Source organism: Plectropomus leopardus, chromosome 2 (genome assembly GCF_008729295.1).
Source record: "Plectropomus leopardus isolate mb chromosome 2, YSFRI_Pleo_2.0, whole genome shotgun sequence".
NCBI classification, from domain to species: domain Eukaryota; kingdom Metazoa; phylum Chordata; class Actinopteri; order Perciformes; family Serranidae; genus Plectropomus; species Plectropomus leopardus.
This window is the reverse complement of record NC_056464.1, coordinates 17,136,925-17,154,154: the sequence shown is the minus strand read 5'-3', so window position 1 is coordinate 17,154,154 and position 17,230 is coordinate 17,136,925. Positions and strand designations below refer to the sequence as shown.

General features: G+C 39.8%; 1 protein-coding gene across 1 annotated transcript in view; it reads right to left on the bottom strand.

Moving 5' to 3' along the window:
- The window catches only part of dnah1 (dynein, axonemal, heavy chain 1), a 37,118-nt gene that overhangs the window by 1,627 nt on the left and 18,261 nt on the right, over nucleotides 1-17,230 (bottom strand). Inside the window, 29 exon segments of the mRNA XM_042502941.1 lie at nucleotides 885-1,029; nucleotides 2,881-3,011; nucleotides 4,152-4,322; nucleotides 4,844-5,020; nucleotides 5,236-5,415; nucleotides 5,529-5,699; nucleotides 6,748-6,879; nucleotides 7,490-7,648; nucleotides 7,927-8,071; nucleotides 8,182-8,378; nucleotides 8,492-8,643; nucleotides 8,792-8,987; nucleotides 9,331-9,556; nucleotides 10,202-10,362; nucleotides 10,472-10,621; nucleotides 10,889-11,008; nucleotides 11,170-11,295; nucleotides 11,591-11,722; nucleotides 12,281-12,459; nucleotides 12,462-12,471; nucleotides 12,605-12,684; nucleotides 12,687-12,771; nucleotides 13,420-13,611; nucleotides 13,714-13,899; nucleotides 14,158-14,268; nucleotides 14,377-14,568; nucleotides 15,645-15,816; nucleotides 15,966-16,174; nucleotides 16,699-16,834. Of these exon segments, the coding sequence (XP_042358875.1) occupies nucleotides 885-1,029; nucleotides 2,881-3,011; nucleotides 4,152-4,322; nucleotides 4,844-5,020; nucleotides 5,236-5,415; nucleotides 5,529-5,699; nucleotides 6,748-6,879; nucleotides 7,490-7,648; nucleotides 7,927-8,071; nucleotides 8,182-8,378; nucleotides 8,492-8,643; nucleotides 8,792-8,987; nucleotides 9,331-9,556; nucleotides 10,202-10,362; nucleotides 10,472-10,621; nucleotides 10,889-11,008; nucleotides 11,170-11,295; nucleotides 11,591-11,722; nucleotides 12,281-12,459; nucleotides 12,462-12,471; nucleotides 12,605-12,684; nucleotides 12,687-12,771; nucleotides 13,420-13,611; nucleotides 13,714-13,899; nucleotides 14,158-14,268; nucleotides 14,377-14,568; nucleotides 15,645-15,816; nucleotides 15,966-16,174; nucleotides 16,699-16,834 (4,423 nt within the window).

Genomic DNA, 17,230 nt, shown 5'->3' with positions numbered 1-17,230 from the left:
AAAGTTCATCTGATATCACGTACACTGAAATCTCAAATGTCAAATGTCTCATTCTTCAAGTCTCATCATCAGCTGCATAAAACACATGGATCGATGTCATAATATTAATTCAGTTCAAGGCACACTGCCGTATTCTGTACTTTTGACATTTTAGGCTTGCATTACCTTAAAGGAACATTAATATAGCAGCAAACAACTGTTTGCTATGTAAAGACACAGTGGAGTAAGTAAGTGTGTGTTATAATCTGAGTTTCTCTGTTCATTTTAGTTGTAGACGGCCTGGCCACATGTACATGAGAGTCCACTGTATGTGTCCCGCTGGCTAGCTACTCGCCGCCGTGCTGCACATTGCTCATATGGCGGTTATTGCTGATATATGTTTGGCAGTGATGCATAAGCATAGTGCCCAATTTTGAGCTCTGTCAGGACTATTGGTGTTGTTATCAATATTGGCTGCTAGCTGCCAGCTCAGCCACTAAAGAGTCATGTGCAGATAATCTCTGAAACATAGATATGCACTGAATATTGTAGAGAGTTCCTTTTAAAAAATATTTTTTAAGAGACTATGTGCACATTGACATAATGTGTGTGAGTAAAAGTTTCTCTTTGAAATTATCCTGGATGAGCCACCCTATCTACAGAAATGTTAAATGTGTAAAAATGTGAAAAAAAAATCTCAATATGATTTTTAAGTAAAAAGAGAAAACTTCCACATTAAAACTGCATTTTGTGATGTATCCATTATCGGGTTGTCTTCAACATGTCATGCTACATAATGTTTTGCAGTAGTTGTAACATGCCATCTGACCACTGGTGCCCACAAGATATTCAGAAGGAGAATAACTGTGTGTGTGTGTGTGTGTGTGTGTGTGTGTGTGTTTTGCCTTGGCTTTCCACATATCAGGCACCACATTGTTGAACAGGCTGTTGGCCATAAGCTCCAGTTCTGATGACATCACCACTAAACCCTTCAGAGCCTTCACAATATCACTGAGACTCTGAGAGATGACCGCCAGGAGCTTATTGTATCTGAAAGACAAATGATACAAGGACTAATTACTAAAACAATAAAGAGTTAAACTGGTAATATAATGACTGATTACACTCATTCATGTATCCTACTTTTAAACAATTACAAGAACATGTGCATCATTCATGTTTATTCATTTGATCAAGTTATGCAAAAACATAACATGACAAACATGCATCAATTCTAAACCATGAAGTGAAGTAAAAATGTAACATAAATACTTTAAACAATTCCTCTGAGGGCCCAAAATAGGTAGTTGTGTAGTCTAAGTGTAGTGTAGTAAGTAGTGAAATAATTTTCCACCCTGATATAACTAAAATATAACAAATATGTTAGATTAAGTTACATATCTAAGAAATAATATGTAAATTACTAATATATAACTTAAAATTCCCAGATGGAGTTTATAAATGTAAAATTAATTCATTGATCAGTCAAAGGACAAACAAGACACACAAAGAAAAAGACGGCAGCGTATTGCTGCCACTCTAGAATATAAAAATACGGATCAGTATTACGTTATAACGTGATACGTTTATTGTTCTAACAATAAACTTATCACGTTATAACATGAAAACACATTGTTAGAACAATAAAAGTCACTTCATTACATGATGCTTTTATTGTTCTAAGAATATAAATTATCAAGTTATAAAGTGATACTTTTATCTTTCTAACAATATAAGTTTTCACATTAAATTGTGATAGGGTTTATTGTTAGAACAATAAACCTATCACGTCATAGCGTGAAAATATGTTATGACAATAACTGTATCACGTTATAACGTAATACTGATCCATATCTTTATATTCTAGAGTGGCAGCAATACACTCCAACAACAAAAAACAAAAAAACAACAACCTACTGGCCACCAAAGACGTTGCTTATAACATGATGACAACAACTTTTAAAGGAAAACTTAGAAAAGCTTTGACTACCCCACAGTATACAAAGGTACATAATGCATTTGTGAGAGGCTGGTAGGACTGTGAACCAATACCAATGACTCAGCAGATACAATGCCAGGTTCAGACATTTCTGGCATCCCAAACTCTCTGGACAAGTTGCTGACATCACAAGCTCCAGCAGCTCACACGTAACCAAATGAAAAAGTTGTTATTTTCACAGAATGATCACAAAGCCATATAATTATGATTACTGGCTGTGATATTTAAAGGTACAATTTCAGCTACTGGACTCAAATAGAGGTATTACATTACTGGTTACACATTTAATTACTGTTTTTTAACCTCAAAGGTGAAACAATTTTACATTTGCATTTGGAAGAATCACTGGGACTATTCTGGGCACTTGACTGGCTGCATATGGTGAGCTTAATATTGTTAAAGATGATTTCAGTGCAGCACAGATGGCAGTTTCTTTCTCTGATCTCCAAGAATTACAAAACTGTAGACACTGTTCTGCTGCTAGATGAGTATTTCCTTTTAATATCTTAAAATAAATGGTCATATTATGCAAAAGATAAAGGACAGATTCATTTGCTGATATGACTTATTCGGGGTCATCCAAGCTGATCCCCGTGTGACTGATACATGATGCTAGATCAAAGCACTGCCAACACACACAGAATAAGTATTACTGTGCTAGAAAAGTATCTTATACAAAAGCCATTACAACTGATTGCACAGCTACTTTCAGTTGATAAAAACTGTGACCAGACAACTTACTGTTTTTACAATAAAAAGTTAAAAGAAAGAAAACGGAATTTTCCTCCATCCTGTCACATCTTTTGAGCCCTGATCGTGAGTGTACAGCAACAGAGCATAGTGACGTGTGTTGTTATTATACCTGGGAGACTTGCAGTGTGGTTTGCGATTTTGTCTGTTACCTGATGACCTCCTGGATGAGCACAGTGTTCATGGACTCTTCGTAGAGGACCGGATACTTTTCCATTACCTCCTGAACACTGAAAGGCTGAGGAATCTTTTCAGCAATGCCCGCCACGATCTCCTCCACTATCTACGGTACAGGAAGACGCACATCAGCAATGAAACAAAACATACAGGGTTCCCACACATTTAGGACAAAAAATTGAATGAAAAAAATGTCAAAACTTAAACAAAAACAAAACTTAATGACTTTTCAAAGGACCCTAATAATCTTTTTTTCTTTCTCCACTTGTCCATCTTTTTTTTCGTATCAGATTCAAACTCTATTCATATGTAACTTCAGCTTGTTGGCATACATGAGGGGAGAGACAGATCACATGGAGAAAATGGAAAAATGTGTTTGATGGTAAACAAAAATGTTTTCACACGTGTATAAGAGCTACGTACATTACATCATCAGCTCCAGACAATGAATTTGCAGGTATGTTGCATTATTTGGAAGGTTATACATGTAAGATTGTTGTAACAATTTCATAATACAACAAAATTCAATAACGTTCCAAAACTTTCAATGATTTGTACTAATTCCATGACTTTTCCAAGCCTGGAAAATGTGATTGTGAAATTCCATGACTTTCCCAGGTTTTCCAAGACCGTGGGAACTCTGAAAATGTGAAGAAGAGTTCCCCTGTGCATCTTTCAAAAGCATACAGCTAAAACAGACAGAGAACGTCAAGGGAAAAACAAAGGGCTGGTGGACTTTGATTAATTTGCAGTATTTAATTAGAGTAAACAAATTAACGTTTCTACACATATGTCTTCAAGAATCAAACATTGTCTTTTTTACTCTGATTAAGACAGTTCTGTCAAAATGTTCGTTTGTTTGCACAGTTGGAAGCTGCAAATTTATGAGTGTTGTCAGCCGATTCTTTCCCTTGAAACTCAAGAGGTCACATCTGTAGTCTAGGCATATAGAAATACACACATCACAACCAATTTCCTGACGAGGTGACTCCAAATTGCTCAGTTAAGTATGTTTGGCTAAAAACTTGTTGATGAAGAAAATTATGTTTCCTGTTGTCCTGTACATCTCAATCTGTATTGAATTAGTGTATATACTATAATATGATTGCCTGATATCAGACAGAATATTCAACAAGTTACACTCAGCCCATCAGTCAACTCAAACTCGGGGTGGACCGATATAAAGGTCTGGAATCAGACCGCAGGAGTCCTATAAAGTTAAGAACAAAGAAAATCAAATCTGTACCTCCTCTAGAGTTTTGCCCCCAGAAGATGCAGCTCGAGGCTGGAGACGAACCACGGCTCCCAGCAGGGCAAAGGTCTCATTTTGGGCGAAGCTGATGTTAGCGTTGTCATGGAGACCAAAAATCTCAGGTGTATCATTGATGGGCAAACCACGAATGTACACCAAGTAATCCTAGAATCAAATTGCCATGACAACAAGTCACTCACTCACTGTCATTATTAGTTTGATAGTCAGTAGTTCAGAAGTTGGTGTGACACTATAAATACTACAGCATATAACTTTCAGTAATTTTGTTGAAAAAATGATCTTATACACAGCCTGTGGTTCAGCTCATTTCATGAAATTAAAGTCAGGCTTCTCAAAAGAAAACTGTTGTTCATGTGTCACTGTTGCTGTATCTTAAAGGGTTGTTCCAAACAATTTAATGCCATGGATAAACATTGCATGACAGTTATCTGCTTTTAAAGGAATCATCTATTTTTGTGGTATGTTGCTTAATTACACATATCTCTTTTACTGTGACTCACCTTAAGACTCAATATTAGATATAAAGAACAGTGAGTAACCGTGTGATGCTCTTACTTTGAATATATATGTATTTTGTATATGATATACAAACTGATGCAGACAAAGGTCAAGTCTAATGCACTCCTCTTATCACAGTCTTTTCAGTGCTTCAGTGCTTATCTCACCTTGATATCCAGATTTGTGTCTATCTGCCGGTAGACTCCAGACGTAGAGTAGACATGATCATCAATAAGCACAGCGGGACAGTAGAAATCCTCCAGCACGCTGAGTAGACATCGTCTGTCCCAATCATCTGTCACACGGCCGCCATAATTAATCTCCCCTGCAGTATATTTTAGCACCTGGACAGGTGGAGGACAAGAACAGGAGACAGATGAACATTCTCAAACACACACACACACACACACACACACACACACACACACACACACAGAGAGCCTCTCTCTCTCTCTCTCTCTCTCAGGACAGGATCACAGTGATTGTAACTGATGTAGATTTGGAGCTACTGTTGTTTCAATAGGTTGTTAAATATAAGCAGACACCTTCTCTCCCCCACCTTATATGGGATGTCCTGGTACTCGTCCAGGAACATTTTGAGTTGGCTGATGCAGATGTTCAGGTCTCCATCAGTGAACTCGTAGGGAATGTTAAAGCCTAACGGGCCAAACTTTCGCCGCTCCAGAGCAATTCCATGGAAGAGACACAGAGACAGGAGCAAAGACTTGAGGTGTGTTTTCTGGAGATGAAAGAGGAAAAGGTCAGAGATGTTACATGTTGTCAATAATATACTGGCAGGTTTTCTAAAGTATGAGGTGGGAAATATAATAAGCAGTAAGAGACAAAGCAGACCTTAGTGGAAGAGGAGATAAAATCATTGGTGAGCCTCAGGTAGGTTTTCTGGAGATTGGCTTTGATTCCCTTGGGAGGCTCAATGGTCATCTTTGACCCATTTTGGAGAATGGACACAGGGAACTTGTTGCTGGGAAGACTTGTGAGCCACAGACGGAAGTCCTTATGCACCTGTTTTTGGATTGTGGGGCATGTGGTAGGCAGCAAAGGTAGTAAACTAACATGGGCAAAGTAAATGACAGGGTTGTCTGACATACAATCAATGTTCCTACACATTTTTCAGTTCAAAATTCCATACTTCTCCAAACTCAAAATTTCAGACATCTAACTTCCAGCATCATTCAGTGAAGCATCCATCACTGTAATGCAAAGAAAGATAAAAAACCAATGGTGCTCCTCCTACAGGCCAGTTTCTTTATCAAAATTCTTGCCAAAGTTTTGGACCGTAGATTGGAGAATGTTCTGCTAACGGTCATATCTGAAGACCAAACTGATTTTATCAAAAACCACCACTCTTATCTTAATGCATGTCGTTTGTTTAATATTTTGTACTCTCCCTCCAACGCGGTCTCTGAATTTGTCCTTTCTCTGGACGCCGAGAAAGCTTTTGACCATGTGGAGTGGAGGTACCTGTTCGACTTTGAAACTAATTTCATCACAAGGATTAGATTATTGCATTTGTGCCCTACCGCCTCAGTCCTCACCAACTGTCAACAGTCCCTACCTTTCAACCTCCAACTGGGAACTCATCAATGGTGCCCCTTAAGCCCACTACTTTTTGACCTGGCCATAAAGCTGTAGCTGTAAAGAGTTCACAGGGGTTTGGAGGAAGGGAGTTAAACTCAAAGTGGCTTTATACACAGACAATCTTTTACTTTTCTTATCAAGCCCCTATATTTTACTACCAAATGTGCTATCACTACTCATCCACTTCAGCCAGTTTTCAGGATATAAACTAAAATTACACAAAAGCCCACCTGGCTGCCTGGCCATGAAAAACACTGTTTGTATGAGCAATTTATTTTAAGAATTTCAGAATTTTAAATTTTGGAACACAGATTAGGGGTAGTAGTCTGGAAACACAACTATTTTTCCAAACTATGTTCGTTCTTATCCAGACCTTGAAATTACTAAAATCAAACTCCATGTTTTCCACATTGTGCAAGAACCCAGTACAGTACTACTGTAATGCATGGTATGTGTCTGCATATGCTCTGACCTTTACTGGGTTGATGTTTTCGATGAGTCTCTCCAGGGCAGGCATCCAGCTGGGCGCCAGGTGACAGTTCTGGAAGAAGACCCACTGACCTCTTTCCATAGCGGTGTGCATCATGATCTCAGCCCAGGGGCCCTGAATCACACAAACAGCAGCAGAAGCAAAGGCAGATGTGAAGACAACAACAAGACTTGTGATCTGTATCTAAAGAGACAGGAAATATTTTGACAGTGGGATGCAGCACATCTATCTACAGCCAGTTTGACATTTCCAGGAGTCTTTTAGGAAGGTTTGAGAGCCCTCGATTTTATGTGGACCTAAACCGAGGACATGGTGATAGAGCACCCCAGCATTAGCCAGGTTTCTAACTCACATAATTGTAAGTAATGTGATAAACACACACTAACACCTATTGAACAGCCACAGGGGTAGTGTGTTGCTGGGAGAAATGTTTGTCTGGCCACTTGGTTTCAGGTTTGTGGAGGATGAGTCAGCATTTATCCTAAAACCTACACATGAGGTAGAATCTAGAATCTATCAAAGTAGTATTGTGCATTTTCGTGGGCTAAAGCCATAAATAGGGAAAACCATTAGCACAGAGGGGACCATTCTCAACCAGACAAATGAGAATGGCATGGCTCTGTGAGACAGTGTTTTACAGTGCCTTTCTGAAGGGTCACAGAGAGTGTAAGAAGGGGAGAGTGAGGGTGAGAGAGAATTCACAGGCATTAACCCTAGCCCTGACCTGGCCCTGGCCCAGAGAGATGGCACTCATTTTCTTGGAGAACTGCATGACATCAGCAAACTTGTAGAGGTCAGCAGCAGGGTCAGTCCCAGGGGACAGGACGAAGATGAGGGGAGTGGACGGGGACGACTCAGTGAATACCGCAGACAGGTCTGACGTCTGTGGAAAAATGGAGAGAGAAAGAGTATCAAGCCATAAACACTGCTCGTGCATACTATCAAACAAACAACCGGAAATCATTTCTAGCTGAAGTTAGCATAGTTAATTCTGTGCTTCAAACATGAACCAATGTTTGCACTGCTGCAGACCCAGCCAGAACAAACTGAACCATTATTAACACACTTGTAAGCCACTGTCACAGAGATAAGGCTCACTTTGTGTCGACACATAAATATTGGTTTTATTATCAACATAAAGGCAAGAGGGAGGTATCCTACCTGAGGCTCTATGAAACGTTGTCCCAGCTGAGCTGAGACAAAGTCCTGTAGGCCTTGAACAAGGCAGTCAGCCCTCAGACAGCGCAGGACCAACAATTTCTGGAATGAGTCCAGCTTTGTGTCCCACTCTCCTGGGAGAGGCTCCCTGTAGGCGAAACATATGAACACACCTTGTTAGATATTGGAAACTTCTGCACAGTACAAATGAAGGAAACAAATGTGAATTTGTTAAGAGAGTGGTTATCTTATGCTTGCCTGTGAGGCTGGTTGCTGTCAAAAATTCTCTTGAAACCCTGCAGATGTTCAGTGAAGCTCTCTGCCAGGTTGCTAAAGTTGTCCAGCGTGCTGAGGCCCAGGATGTCCTGCCAGGCACGCTCCGAAAGCCAGCTCACTGCTGGGTTGGTCAGCTCTTGGACAGGCATTCCTCCAGATAGTAGATAGTGCCACTCAGCCTGCAGCAGAGACACATGCCCAGATTCACTATATGTACTAGATTAACTCAACTTGTGTATTTGTGTACTACTTAAGAGGGGTGTGAGAAACTGCATACTCATCTGTTGCTCACCATGTCAATTTTGTTCTCATTCATCATGATGCGAGCACACAGGAGAAAGGCGAACATGAGTTTGTGCTTCTCAAACAAGCTGCGACACACATTGCTGTATAGGCTGAAGGTGAAAAATTCATTGATGTTGGCGATTCTCTGCTCCACTGTGTCTATGAGATATATGAAAAAATAAACATTTAAATCTGGTTTCAGCGCCATTAACCAATTTCCATGATTTTTCCACCTGCACAGACATAATTCTGTGTATAATCTTGTAATCGGAGAGGATAATGGAATTTACTGTGAAAAGTGTCCTACCTGCTCTCTCAGAGTTGGCAATGCCAGCCATGAAGATGCCAAGGAACCATTCAAGTGAGTACTGGTACATGGGGTCAACGTTGCACAGGTCTGATACACAGAAGAAGAGGATTTGTGTGCGCACAGCCACCGGCACATACTCCAAACGGGTGGCGTCAATGTCCTGCTCTGTCTGCTCTGCTGCTATCACTTTGGCCTGCCAGTAAAACCAGTTTGCATTAATACAATATCCAACAATAGTAGCACATTAGTTTGATGGCACATCACCAAAGCATCACACACTGTATGAGGTTTTTAATCTGGTTATTTAAGACCTTGATGTTGGGACATATAAGATATTACATCAAGTCCAACAGTAAGCGGTTGTCCAAGTATCTTGTTGCATCGCGCAACATCTGATGCACCACATCGGTTTCTCCATAATATATGTGTGTGTGTGTGTGTGTGTGTGTGTGTGTGTATATATATATATATATATATATACACATACATACATACATACATACATACGTACATACATAGCTCCCCCACTGTCTGACCTTGATCTCTCCAGCTTTAATCTTGGAGGCCCCTAACACTTGAATGAGCTCCTCGTTGTCCACTGGGTTTCCCTCTGTGGAGCTGAGTCGGAACAGAATCTCATCCTCAATTCCTTTTAGTTCCTGTTTCATCTTTGCATTGCTGATGATCAACTGGTTCTTAGCCTCCTCCAGGTCTGGACGTTCTTCAGCCACAACCTGGCCCAGTAACTGGTCCTCTAGACCACTGGAAAGACACACGTGTGCATTTACAACACAAACACACACACAATAAAACCATAATTGTCAGAATGAAGGTCATATCCCAAATTGATGATGAAAAATTATTGGTTCTTTTTGGGGAGTTTTTCCTTGGGTGATGTGAGGGTCTAAGGGCAGAGGGATGTCGTACACTGTAAAGCCCTCTGAGGCAAACCTTGTTTTGTGATAATGGGCTATATAAATAAAACTGACTTGACTTGACTTGACTTGGTTTTCTGTCTGGTAGACAATCACAATCATTTTTTAAACTCCTCTTAAAATCCTTAGCTCACAGTTTTATTTTAAGATATAGAATGCAGACTATTTTGGTTGAGTATTTATCTGCAATTAAACAGCTGAGACTGAAAGACTGTCATATGAATTTTCAGACCTACCAAATACATGAACTTGCATGTCATTGCTTTTAAATGTTACTTATTATTGCATGTTTTGCACTTGTAATACTTCAATAATCAGACCACTTGTGTATTTTGGATGCAGGGTCCATTGAGTAAAGCAGTAAGACTCTTCTGCCAGATCTCAGCAAAAAAGGAGCTGAGTAAAATGTAATGTAATAAATGATTAAAGTAATGACAAAAATAAGATATGTTATCTATTTAAAATGTGTTACCTGGGTGATAGGGTAAAGTTAATGAGGGTAACTTTGGTGGACACCTCTGGAGAGTAGTGTGGGTTCGGCAGCTTGGTGGTGATGTACATCTTGAAGCTTTCATGGTAAGGGATGACTGAATCACCAAGCTTCAGCACTGTGCCGCCTTGCTGCTTAAATGTCTAAGGGCCAAACAGTCACTTAAGCATACCAGTATGTGGTAGATTTTTGTATAACAGTGTCGTACAGTGCAAGTCATTTTTTATTTGTAAAAGATGTGTGTGTAGTCACCTGTTGCAAAAGTACAGGTTCTAAAGCAGGATCTAACTCCTCTCCCACATTCTCTAAGAGGCAGGGTTTACCAAATTGAATGGCGTTCTCAAGACTACGGAGGAAGTCCCGGTCACTTAGCTTCATAACCTCCAATCCATTGTCCCTCTCCTGGGTGACAACAGGAAGTAAGTATGAATGAGCAGTGAATTAAAATGACCACAGAAACCATGAGGCTTTCCAGAGGAGTTGTGAGTGATGTGGATTAAACGGTAACCCCAGATATATACCCACCACCCACTGGATACTGTTATGTTAACTCTCAGTACTGGTACATAAATTATCATTACAAACAATACATGTACTTTTCATGTTGTTTTATCTCACTGGCACCCTCTGCAGTTACAGATGGATCAGCACACAGATAAGCATCCTCACCATGTTTTTGATCCACGTGTTGGCTTGCCCCTGAGGATCAATGAATAAAGCCCAGCGCAGAGAGTATTGGGCAATCACACCATTCTCTACTGAAAGGTTATCCTTAGGCAAACCGGATATCTGTACACAAAAATGACAAAGTATGATGGTAGAAAAGGTAAATAACTGAATTAATTTAAGCACTCAGAAAAAAATTACAGTCCAGTGGTCTTATTGAAATTTAAGATTGGTCTTAAGAGGCTTAGACGCTGAAAATCAGCTTACAACATATCGGTTCTCACCTGCCATGAGCGGATCTTGACCGCATCTCCCAGGGTGCTGATCAGGTTCGGTTCATCAGTGTGTGGAACACTTAGCTCTTTGAAACAATGCAGCCACTCCTCAGCCATGGCAGTCCTGTACTCTCCCTAATCACAAAAACAATATTCAGTCCTAGAAATGTCATTAATTATAATTGGTGTGTGTGCATGTGTGCAGTTTATTATGGGTAAAGCAACTTTTTTGCATTCAAAATTTATTGTCATGGTATGGCAATAAAAAATGTTATAATTGGAGTGTTGTCCTGATTTTGACTGCATTGAGATGCACTTTGAGGAATCAGCACCCAGTCTGAAAACATTTAATTGCGAGTGAACACGTTATGTTTGATTTTAACCTAAGCCACTTTTTCCACATGCACTCACTTAATTGCAACCAACTTACAGTGAATGGTCCCAGGTACGCCACATATCCAGCAGATAGAAGCACATCACCTGCCACATTATTGACCATGTAATCCAGATGTTGCACTGTTTCTTTCCAACGCACCTTCTCATCTGCCAGTCCTCCTATAAGCTGGAGAAGAAGATCAATGCATCAATATGATATAACTATCAAATGCATTATCTTTAGTGGTGCGATTTATGTGGTGCTAATACTGGGTTTTACACACATTTTTATTTCTGTATCCAGTTGTATTCTGCTGTCCCATACTTAGAACTTATTATGTGAATACATATATATAAATGTTTGTAAAACATATTTTTATGTATTATGCAAACATGCATATAAAATATCAATATTATACTTTGATATGTATGGGACAGCAGAATACAACTGGAAACAGAAATAAGATTTATTTGCACTGTATGCTTGATTATCTTCAAATGCATACAAACAAATCTACATATATTCAAAGTATACTGTACTCTGTATCTACTATTTCCCTTTTGCATTACTGCTTTTAAGTACTTATTACAACACACTTGTTTAGGTTATTGTACAGTATGTAGCCCCTCTAACTTCGATTCATTTGTTATCTGTATATGTTTTTTTATGTGCTGCTGTAATACTATATTTCCCCCTGGGGATCATTGAAGTGCTGTCTTATCTTATCTTATCCCTCCTTCTGACCTTGTCCGCTCGGACGAGGCGGGCCTCACACAGTTGGTACTTGTTGTCCAGCTCGTCTTTCTTAGCCACACAGTCCTGGTACTTGGCCTGCAAAGTCGCAATGCCGCCCTCCACCGCTGCCAGCTGTTCTTTTGCTTCATCCAGGATGCGCTGTGTCTCTGCTAAGTCATTCTGGGCCCCTGAAGAGCTTGCTGTGCACATATTTACACCATAATATTTACATCTACATTTACATCATCTTTAACATTTACATGACTCTCATGTAGGTACAGTGATGTCTAACATAACCATAGCAATGGCTAAAATGTGGATTTCTATTTTTACCCTTTTAGGTTCCACTGCCTTGGCCACAAAGTGATATATATGCATGGCTCGCACCCACTGGCAAATAGAGGTACAGGCTTGGAAACTTTGGCAATGGAGGCCGGCTGGAATTCCTCATTATCTATGTAGGGCTGGACTAAATTGATCACGTTGTCTGGGATGTTGTCCTGCAAAAATGATTGTTGGAAAAAGCTGATTTAATACATCTTACAAACAGGAAATGACCAAATCAGCTACAAACATACATTACTTTACATTTAGAGAACTTTAGAGGTTTACATCAAATTGGAAAGAGACAATAATCATGTTCTGGAGATACTGTAATAACATACAACCGTGGATTTAAAACATTTTTTTATGACTGCACCCCCTTTAAAATACTTTTCTAGCTAACTACCCACTGACCAGCACAAAAAGACACCTCTATAAGGGGGTGTAGTACAGTGCTGCATCATCAGTGTCTGATTTACTAAACAACAACAACCTTTAACTGAAAAAAAATCAAAATGCTACATTTTAACTGTTAGAATCCATCACTAAATTCATGGCAAACCATTTTTTTGTCATCATGCAACAACATTGAGACTGCATTGTACCTGCATTGAGCTTTGTCTTTTTTATAAGTTATACTTTAGTGATACAATTATTTTAGGAATCATGACTTATATTATTTAAGTGAACAATTTTAAAACATTGAACATAACCTCTTCAGTACTTTAGAGTTCCACTAGCAGTATGCATACCCCCATTTAAGAAACACCAATAAACACTCAATACAATGACACAGCACTAAATCCACTTAATGTTTGCTCTACCTTATCATACTTGAAGAGGCTCTCCAGAAACTTGCCAGGGTCTTGTAGCAGACCCTTACCAGGTTCCCAATAGTCGTCAACCTTTGTGCCAGGCTTCTCTCCAGGTACCCTTTTGGGTTTGATGCCCTTCATAATGCACACTGCCTCAATAACCAGCTTCACCCCCTGGGGAGGTCGCTGCATGGCTCGCACCTATGGAAAGAAAACATTCAGGAGGTTATAATCTACTTGTAAACTAACAATACAGTACTATTTGAAGAATATCTTCAACCAGTCATCATCTAAATCCCTCACTTCAGTGACATCATTCTTGTTGAGTGACTTGAGGCTGGTGAGGGCAGCATCTAGGGCTGGCAGAGCCTCATCCAAGTCTCTCTGGGCATCTGCTGCAATGGCTCCTGCAAAACGGGCTTGCTCTGAAGCCTTGGCCTCCTCTGCTTGCACTGACTTCCGGGTTTCCTCTGCAACCACTGTGTCTTTCTGTCAACACAGAGTATAAATCACACTCAAGGTCCATAAGTTATAAGATGTGTTTTCTAAAAAACAGCTCATACATGTATACTAACACTAGAATAAAAACAACATTGGCCCCAGTTTTTGTTCCACTATTACTGACATTCTGTAAAAAACAAAAGCATAAATTTCCATACTTTATATATAGAAATGACACCCTATGGGATTCATACAGAGACAGTTTGAAGCCTAACTGTAAGACTTTTTGTGTGTTAGTTTTCTTACTTTGATGGTCTCCATAGTGACTTCAGTGTCCTTAGCGGCCTCCTCCAAAAGAGGTCTCATCGTTTCCAGCTCCTCCTGCATCTTACTCACATCCTCCGCTGTGCTGAGAAGCTACAGGTACACAGAACAGCAGGTAGTCCGTCAGTGATAATTAGGCATATGAACACAAACTACATATTGAATTTCCATTATGGTAATTTTTTTGGATAAGCATCTTGCCTTGTCTAGGCCAGTCTTCATGCGCTTACGAGCCCCACACAGTTCTTGCTTCTTGAGTCCAATGAGATCTGAGAAGATGTTGAGCAGTTCCAGGTAGCTCTTTGGTGTGACATAGTTGTGTCGAGAAAGCTCTGCCAGGTACTGTTCACACTTCCTGGCTACGATCTGGTGGATCTTCACACACATCAGTGTCTAAAGAAGGCAATTAAATAAGGGGAGACTGTGCTTCATCAGAAGTTATTTTAGTATTTCAAGTTTTTGATTACAGTTTTTCCCCCTTTTTCCTTTTCTTTTCAGGCGGCCAGTTTCCACTTATTTAACTCGAGGTATAAAAATGCATTTGCAGAGACTTAAAACAATTGCTTGAGTAAGGCGATCCATCACAGCAACCTACTTGTTGTCACTGGTCTCTCATTGTTACATGGTTATGCTGTGAAAACCTTTGAGATAACTTTACAAATTCAAATAAATGTGTAGTACACAGGCTTCATGGCCCCAGCAGTCCTCACACGCACCTAGTATTGCTACATAGTAATACTTCCAATCTTTTTACACTAAAGGGTTATTTCCTTCCCAAACAACGCATTATCCTCATTTATGCCTGAACAATTTCCTTGATGGTTACCCCCAAATTCAACCAATATCATTTTATTTTTACCATTTTATTACATGTGAAATATTTGAGAAAGTGAGGGAAGTTAGCCCAGTTCATGTATCATTATTATATGGCAGTTAATCAGCTGTATGCTGATCACTGCTGGTTGAACTCCATTACCATCCAACACATTTTGACAATAACTATATTGTTCACAACCAGATGTTGACTGTGTTTGATTACTTTCCTCAAGAATGTTGTTGTGACCCACATGCCCGTATCTACTGTCTATGGTATCTTATTTCTTATTGTAAAAACTAAAACACAAAGATGAACCCTTGCCAAACATGGACTCAGTGTGACAAACAATTAGCCAGTCACACGTAAATATAAAATTATAAGCTGGTCTCACAGTTACAGAGGTTTTATATTATATGAAATTTAACTTGTTGACACATTTTGTTTATGTCCAGTAGCTGTTTGTTTCTACACATTATTTAGATTATCAATATTGTATTTTTCAACACACAAAACCCATTGACACACATGCACGCACGCACACACGCACGCATGCGCACACACACACACACACACACACACACACACACACACACACACACACACACACACACACACACACACACACACACACACACACACACAGAATCCTCACCAGTCCTGTCATGACTGTGGGGCTGGCTTCTAGCTCAGGCAACTCATTCAAGAACGATGTGGCTACAGCTTGCAAAGCCTCCTCTGGCCAGGCGCTGAACCAGTCTATGGTGCAACATGTCACCAATGAGGGAAACTGCCTCAGCCGTGCACGGAAAACCTCACCGATAGGACTGTAGAGGAAGGAATGAAGAGGAGAGGGGTTAGTGGGAGTAAGTGAGAGAATAAAGATGTGTATAAGAAGAACAATGTGAAGGCCACAGTTAGACACTTCTTTTATTTGTCTTTTGACATTGTGATCAAACTTATTACAATTACTAACCTCATGCAGAGTACAGTGTGGATGTTGCTGCGGACCCTCCTGATGTATGCAGCCATAAGGTTGGATTTAGTTGGCTGCTGGCCCAGATCTTGCACCACTGGCTTCATGGCTGTCAGGATGCGCTCCTGCTCGTCTGTTGCATACAGGTTTGGGACGTCCCCAGAGTTCAAAATGCTGTTGATATCCTCCAGGAATGACTCACTCTTAATCTGGGAAATTGACACAAAGGTACTAATGAGTAAAATGCTGCATTGTCTTCTGCAGGTAATAGAAATACTGTCCATTGCATCATGCATTACATGCTTTAGATCATGTAAATACCAATACAGTATGCTTTGAATCTCTGTTCATGCTTTATTCAAACTGACTTTAAATACATGCCAACACTACAACAACATTCCTACCACACAGCCCCAGCACAGTTTATGTGGTAGTGATGCTATTAAACTACCAAACACATGGAAACCTGTAGCTCAGTAGGTAGAGTTGGCAGTCCGATCCCCAGCTGAAGTATCCTTTGGATACTGACCCCCAAATTGCTCCTGATGGCTGTGTATGAGTGCAAGTGTTTTAAAAACTGAGTACCAGGTGGCACCTTTTACAGTAGCCTCAGCCACCTGTGTTTGAATGTGTGTCTGAATGGGTGAATGTGACACATAGTGCGAAAGTATGAGTGGTTGAACTCAATCCGTACATGCCGTATACTGAATCATGTGACAGGAGAATTCTTTACCTGTGTGTCCACAAATAGGAAGGTGATCTGCTGGTTCTGAAGGCCGGCCTTCAGCATGATGCTTTTAATATCATCTCTCCACTCTGTCTGACCGTAGTTTTTAGACAGCTCAATCTGGAAACACTCATACTCTGACCTGAATATGGACAAACACACTTTGAGAACTAGGGCACAAGACACTTAAAGAATAACACTGGTGTTCCTGCATGTTTTAGCATATTAACAGTAGAATGTGTTAATTCATGGTTGAACAGCCTTAGAAGAATTTTCTGTTTTTTAAAAAATGTTTTAAGCAATACCTAAACTATTGTTCAATAATTAATAAATGATGCAATTTTGACAAAGCAGGCAACAGAACGTCCATTGTTATGTATTACTATTTCTCATCTCTCATTCTGTTTTTATAGTGTGCTGAAATTAATGGAAACCATCAGCTGATCATAAAGTCAAACATCAACCCAAAAAGTTGTGTTTGCTTTGAGAAACAGTCAGCAGTAAAATAATAGTATTGAAAACATGCAAAACCATCAGT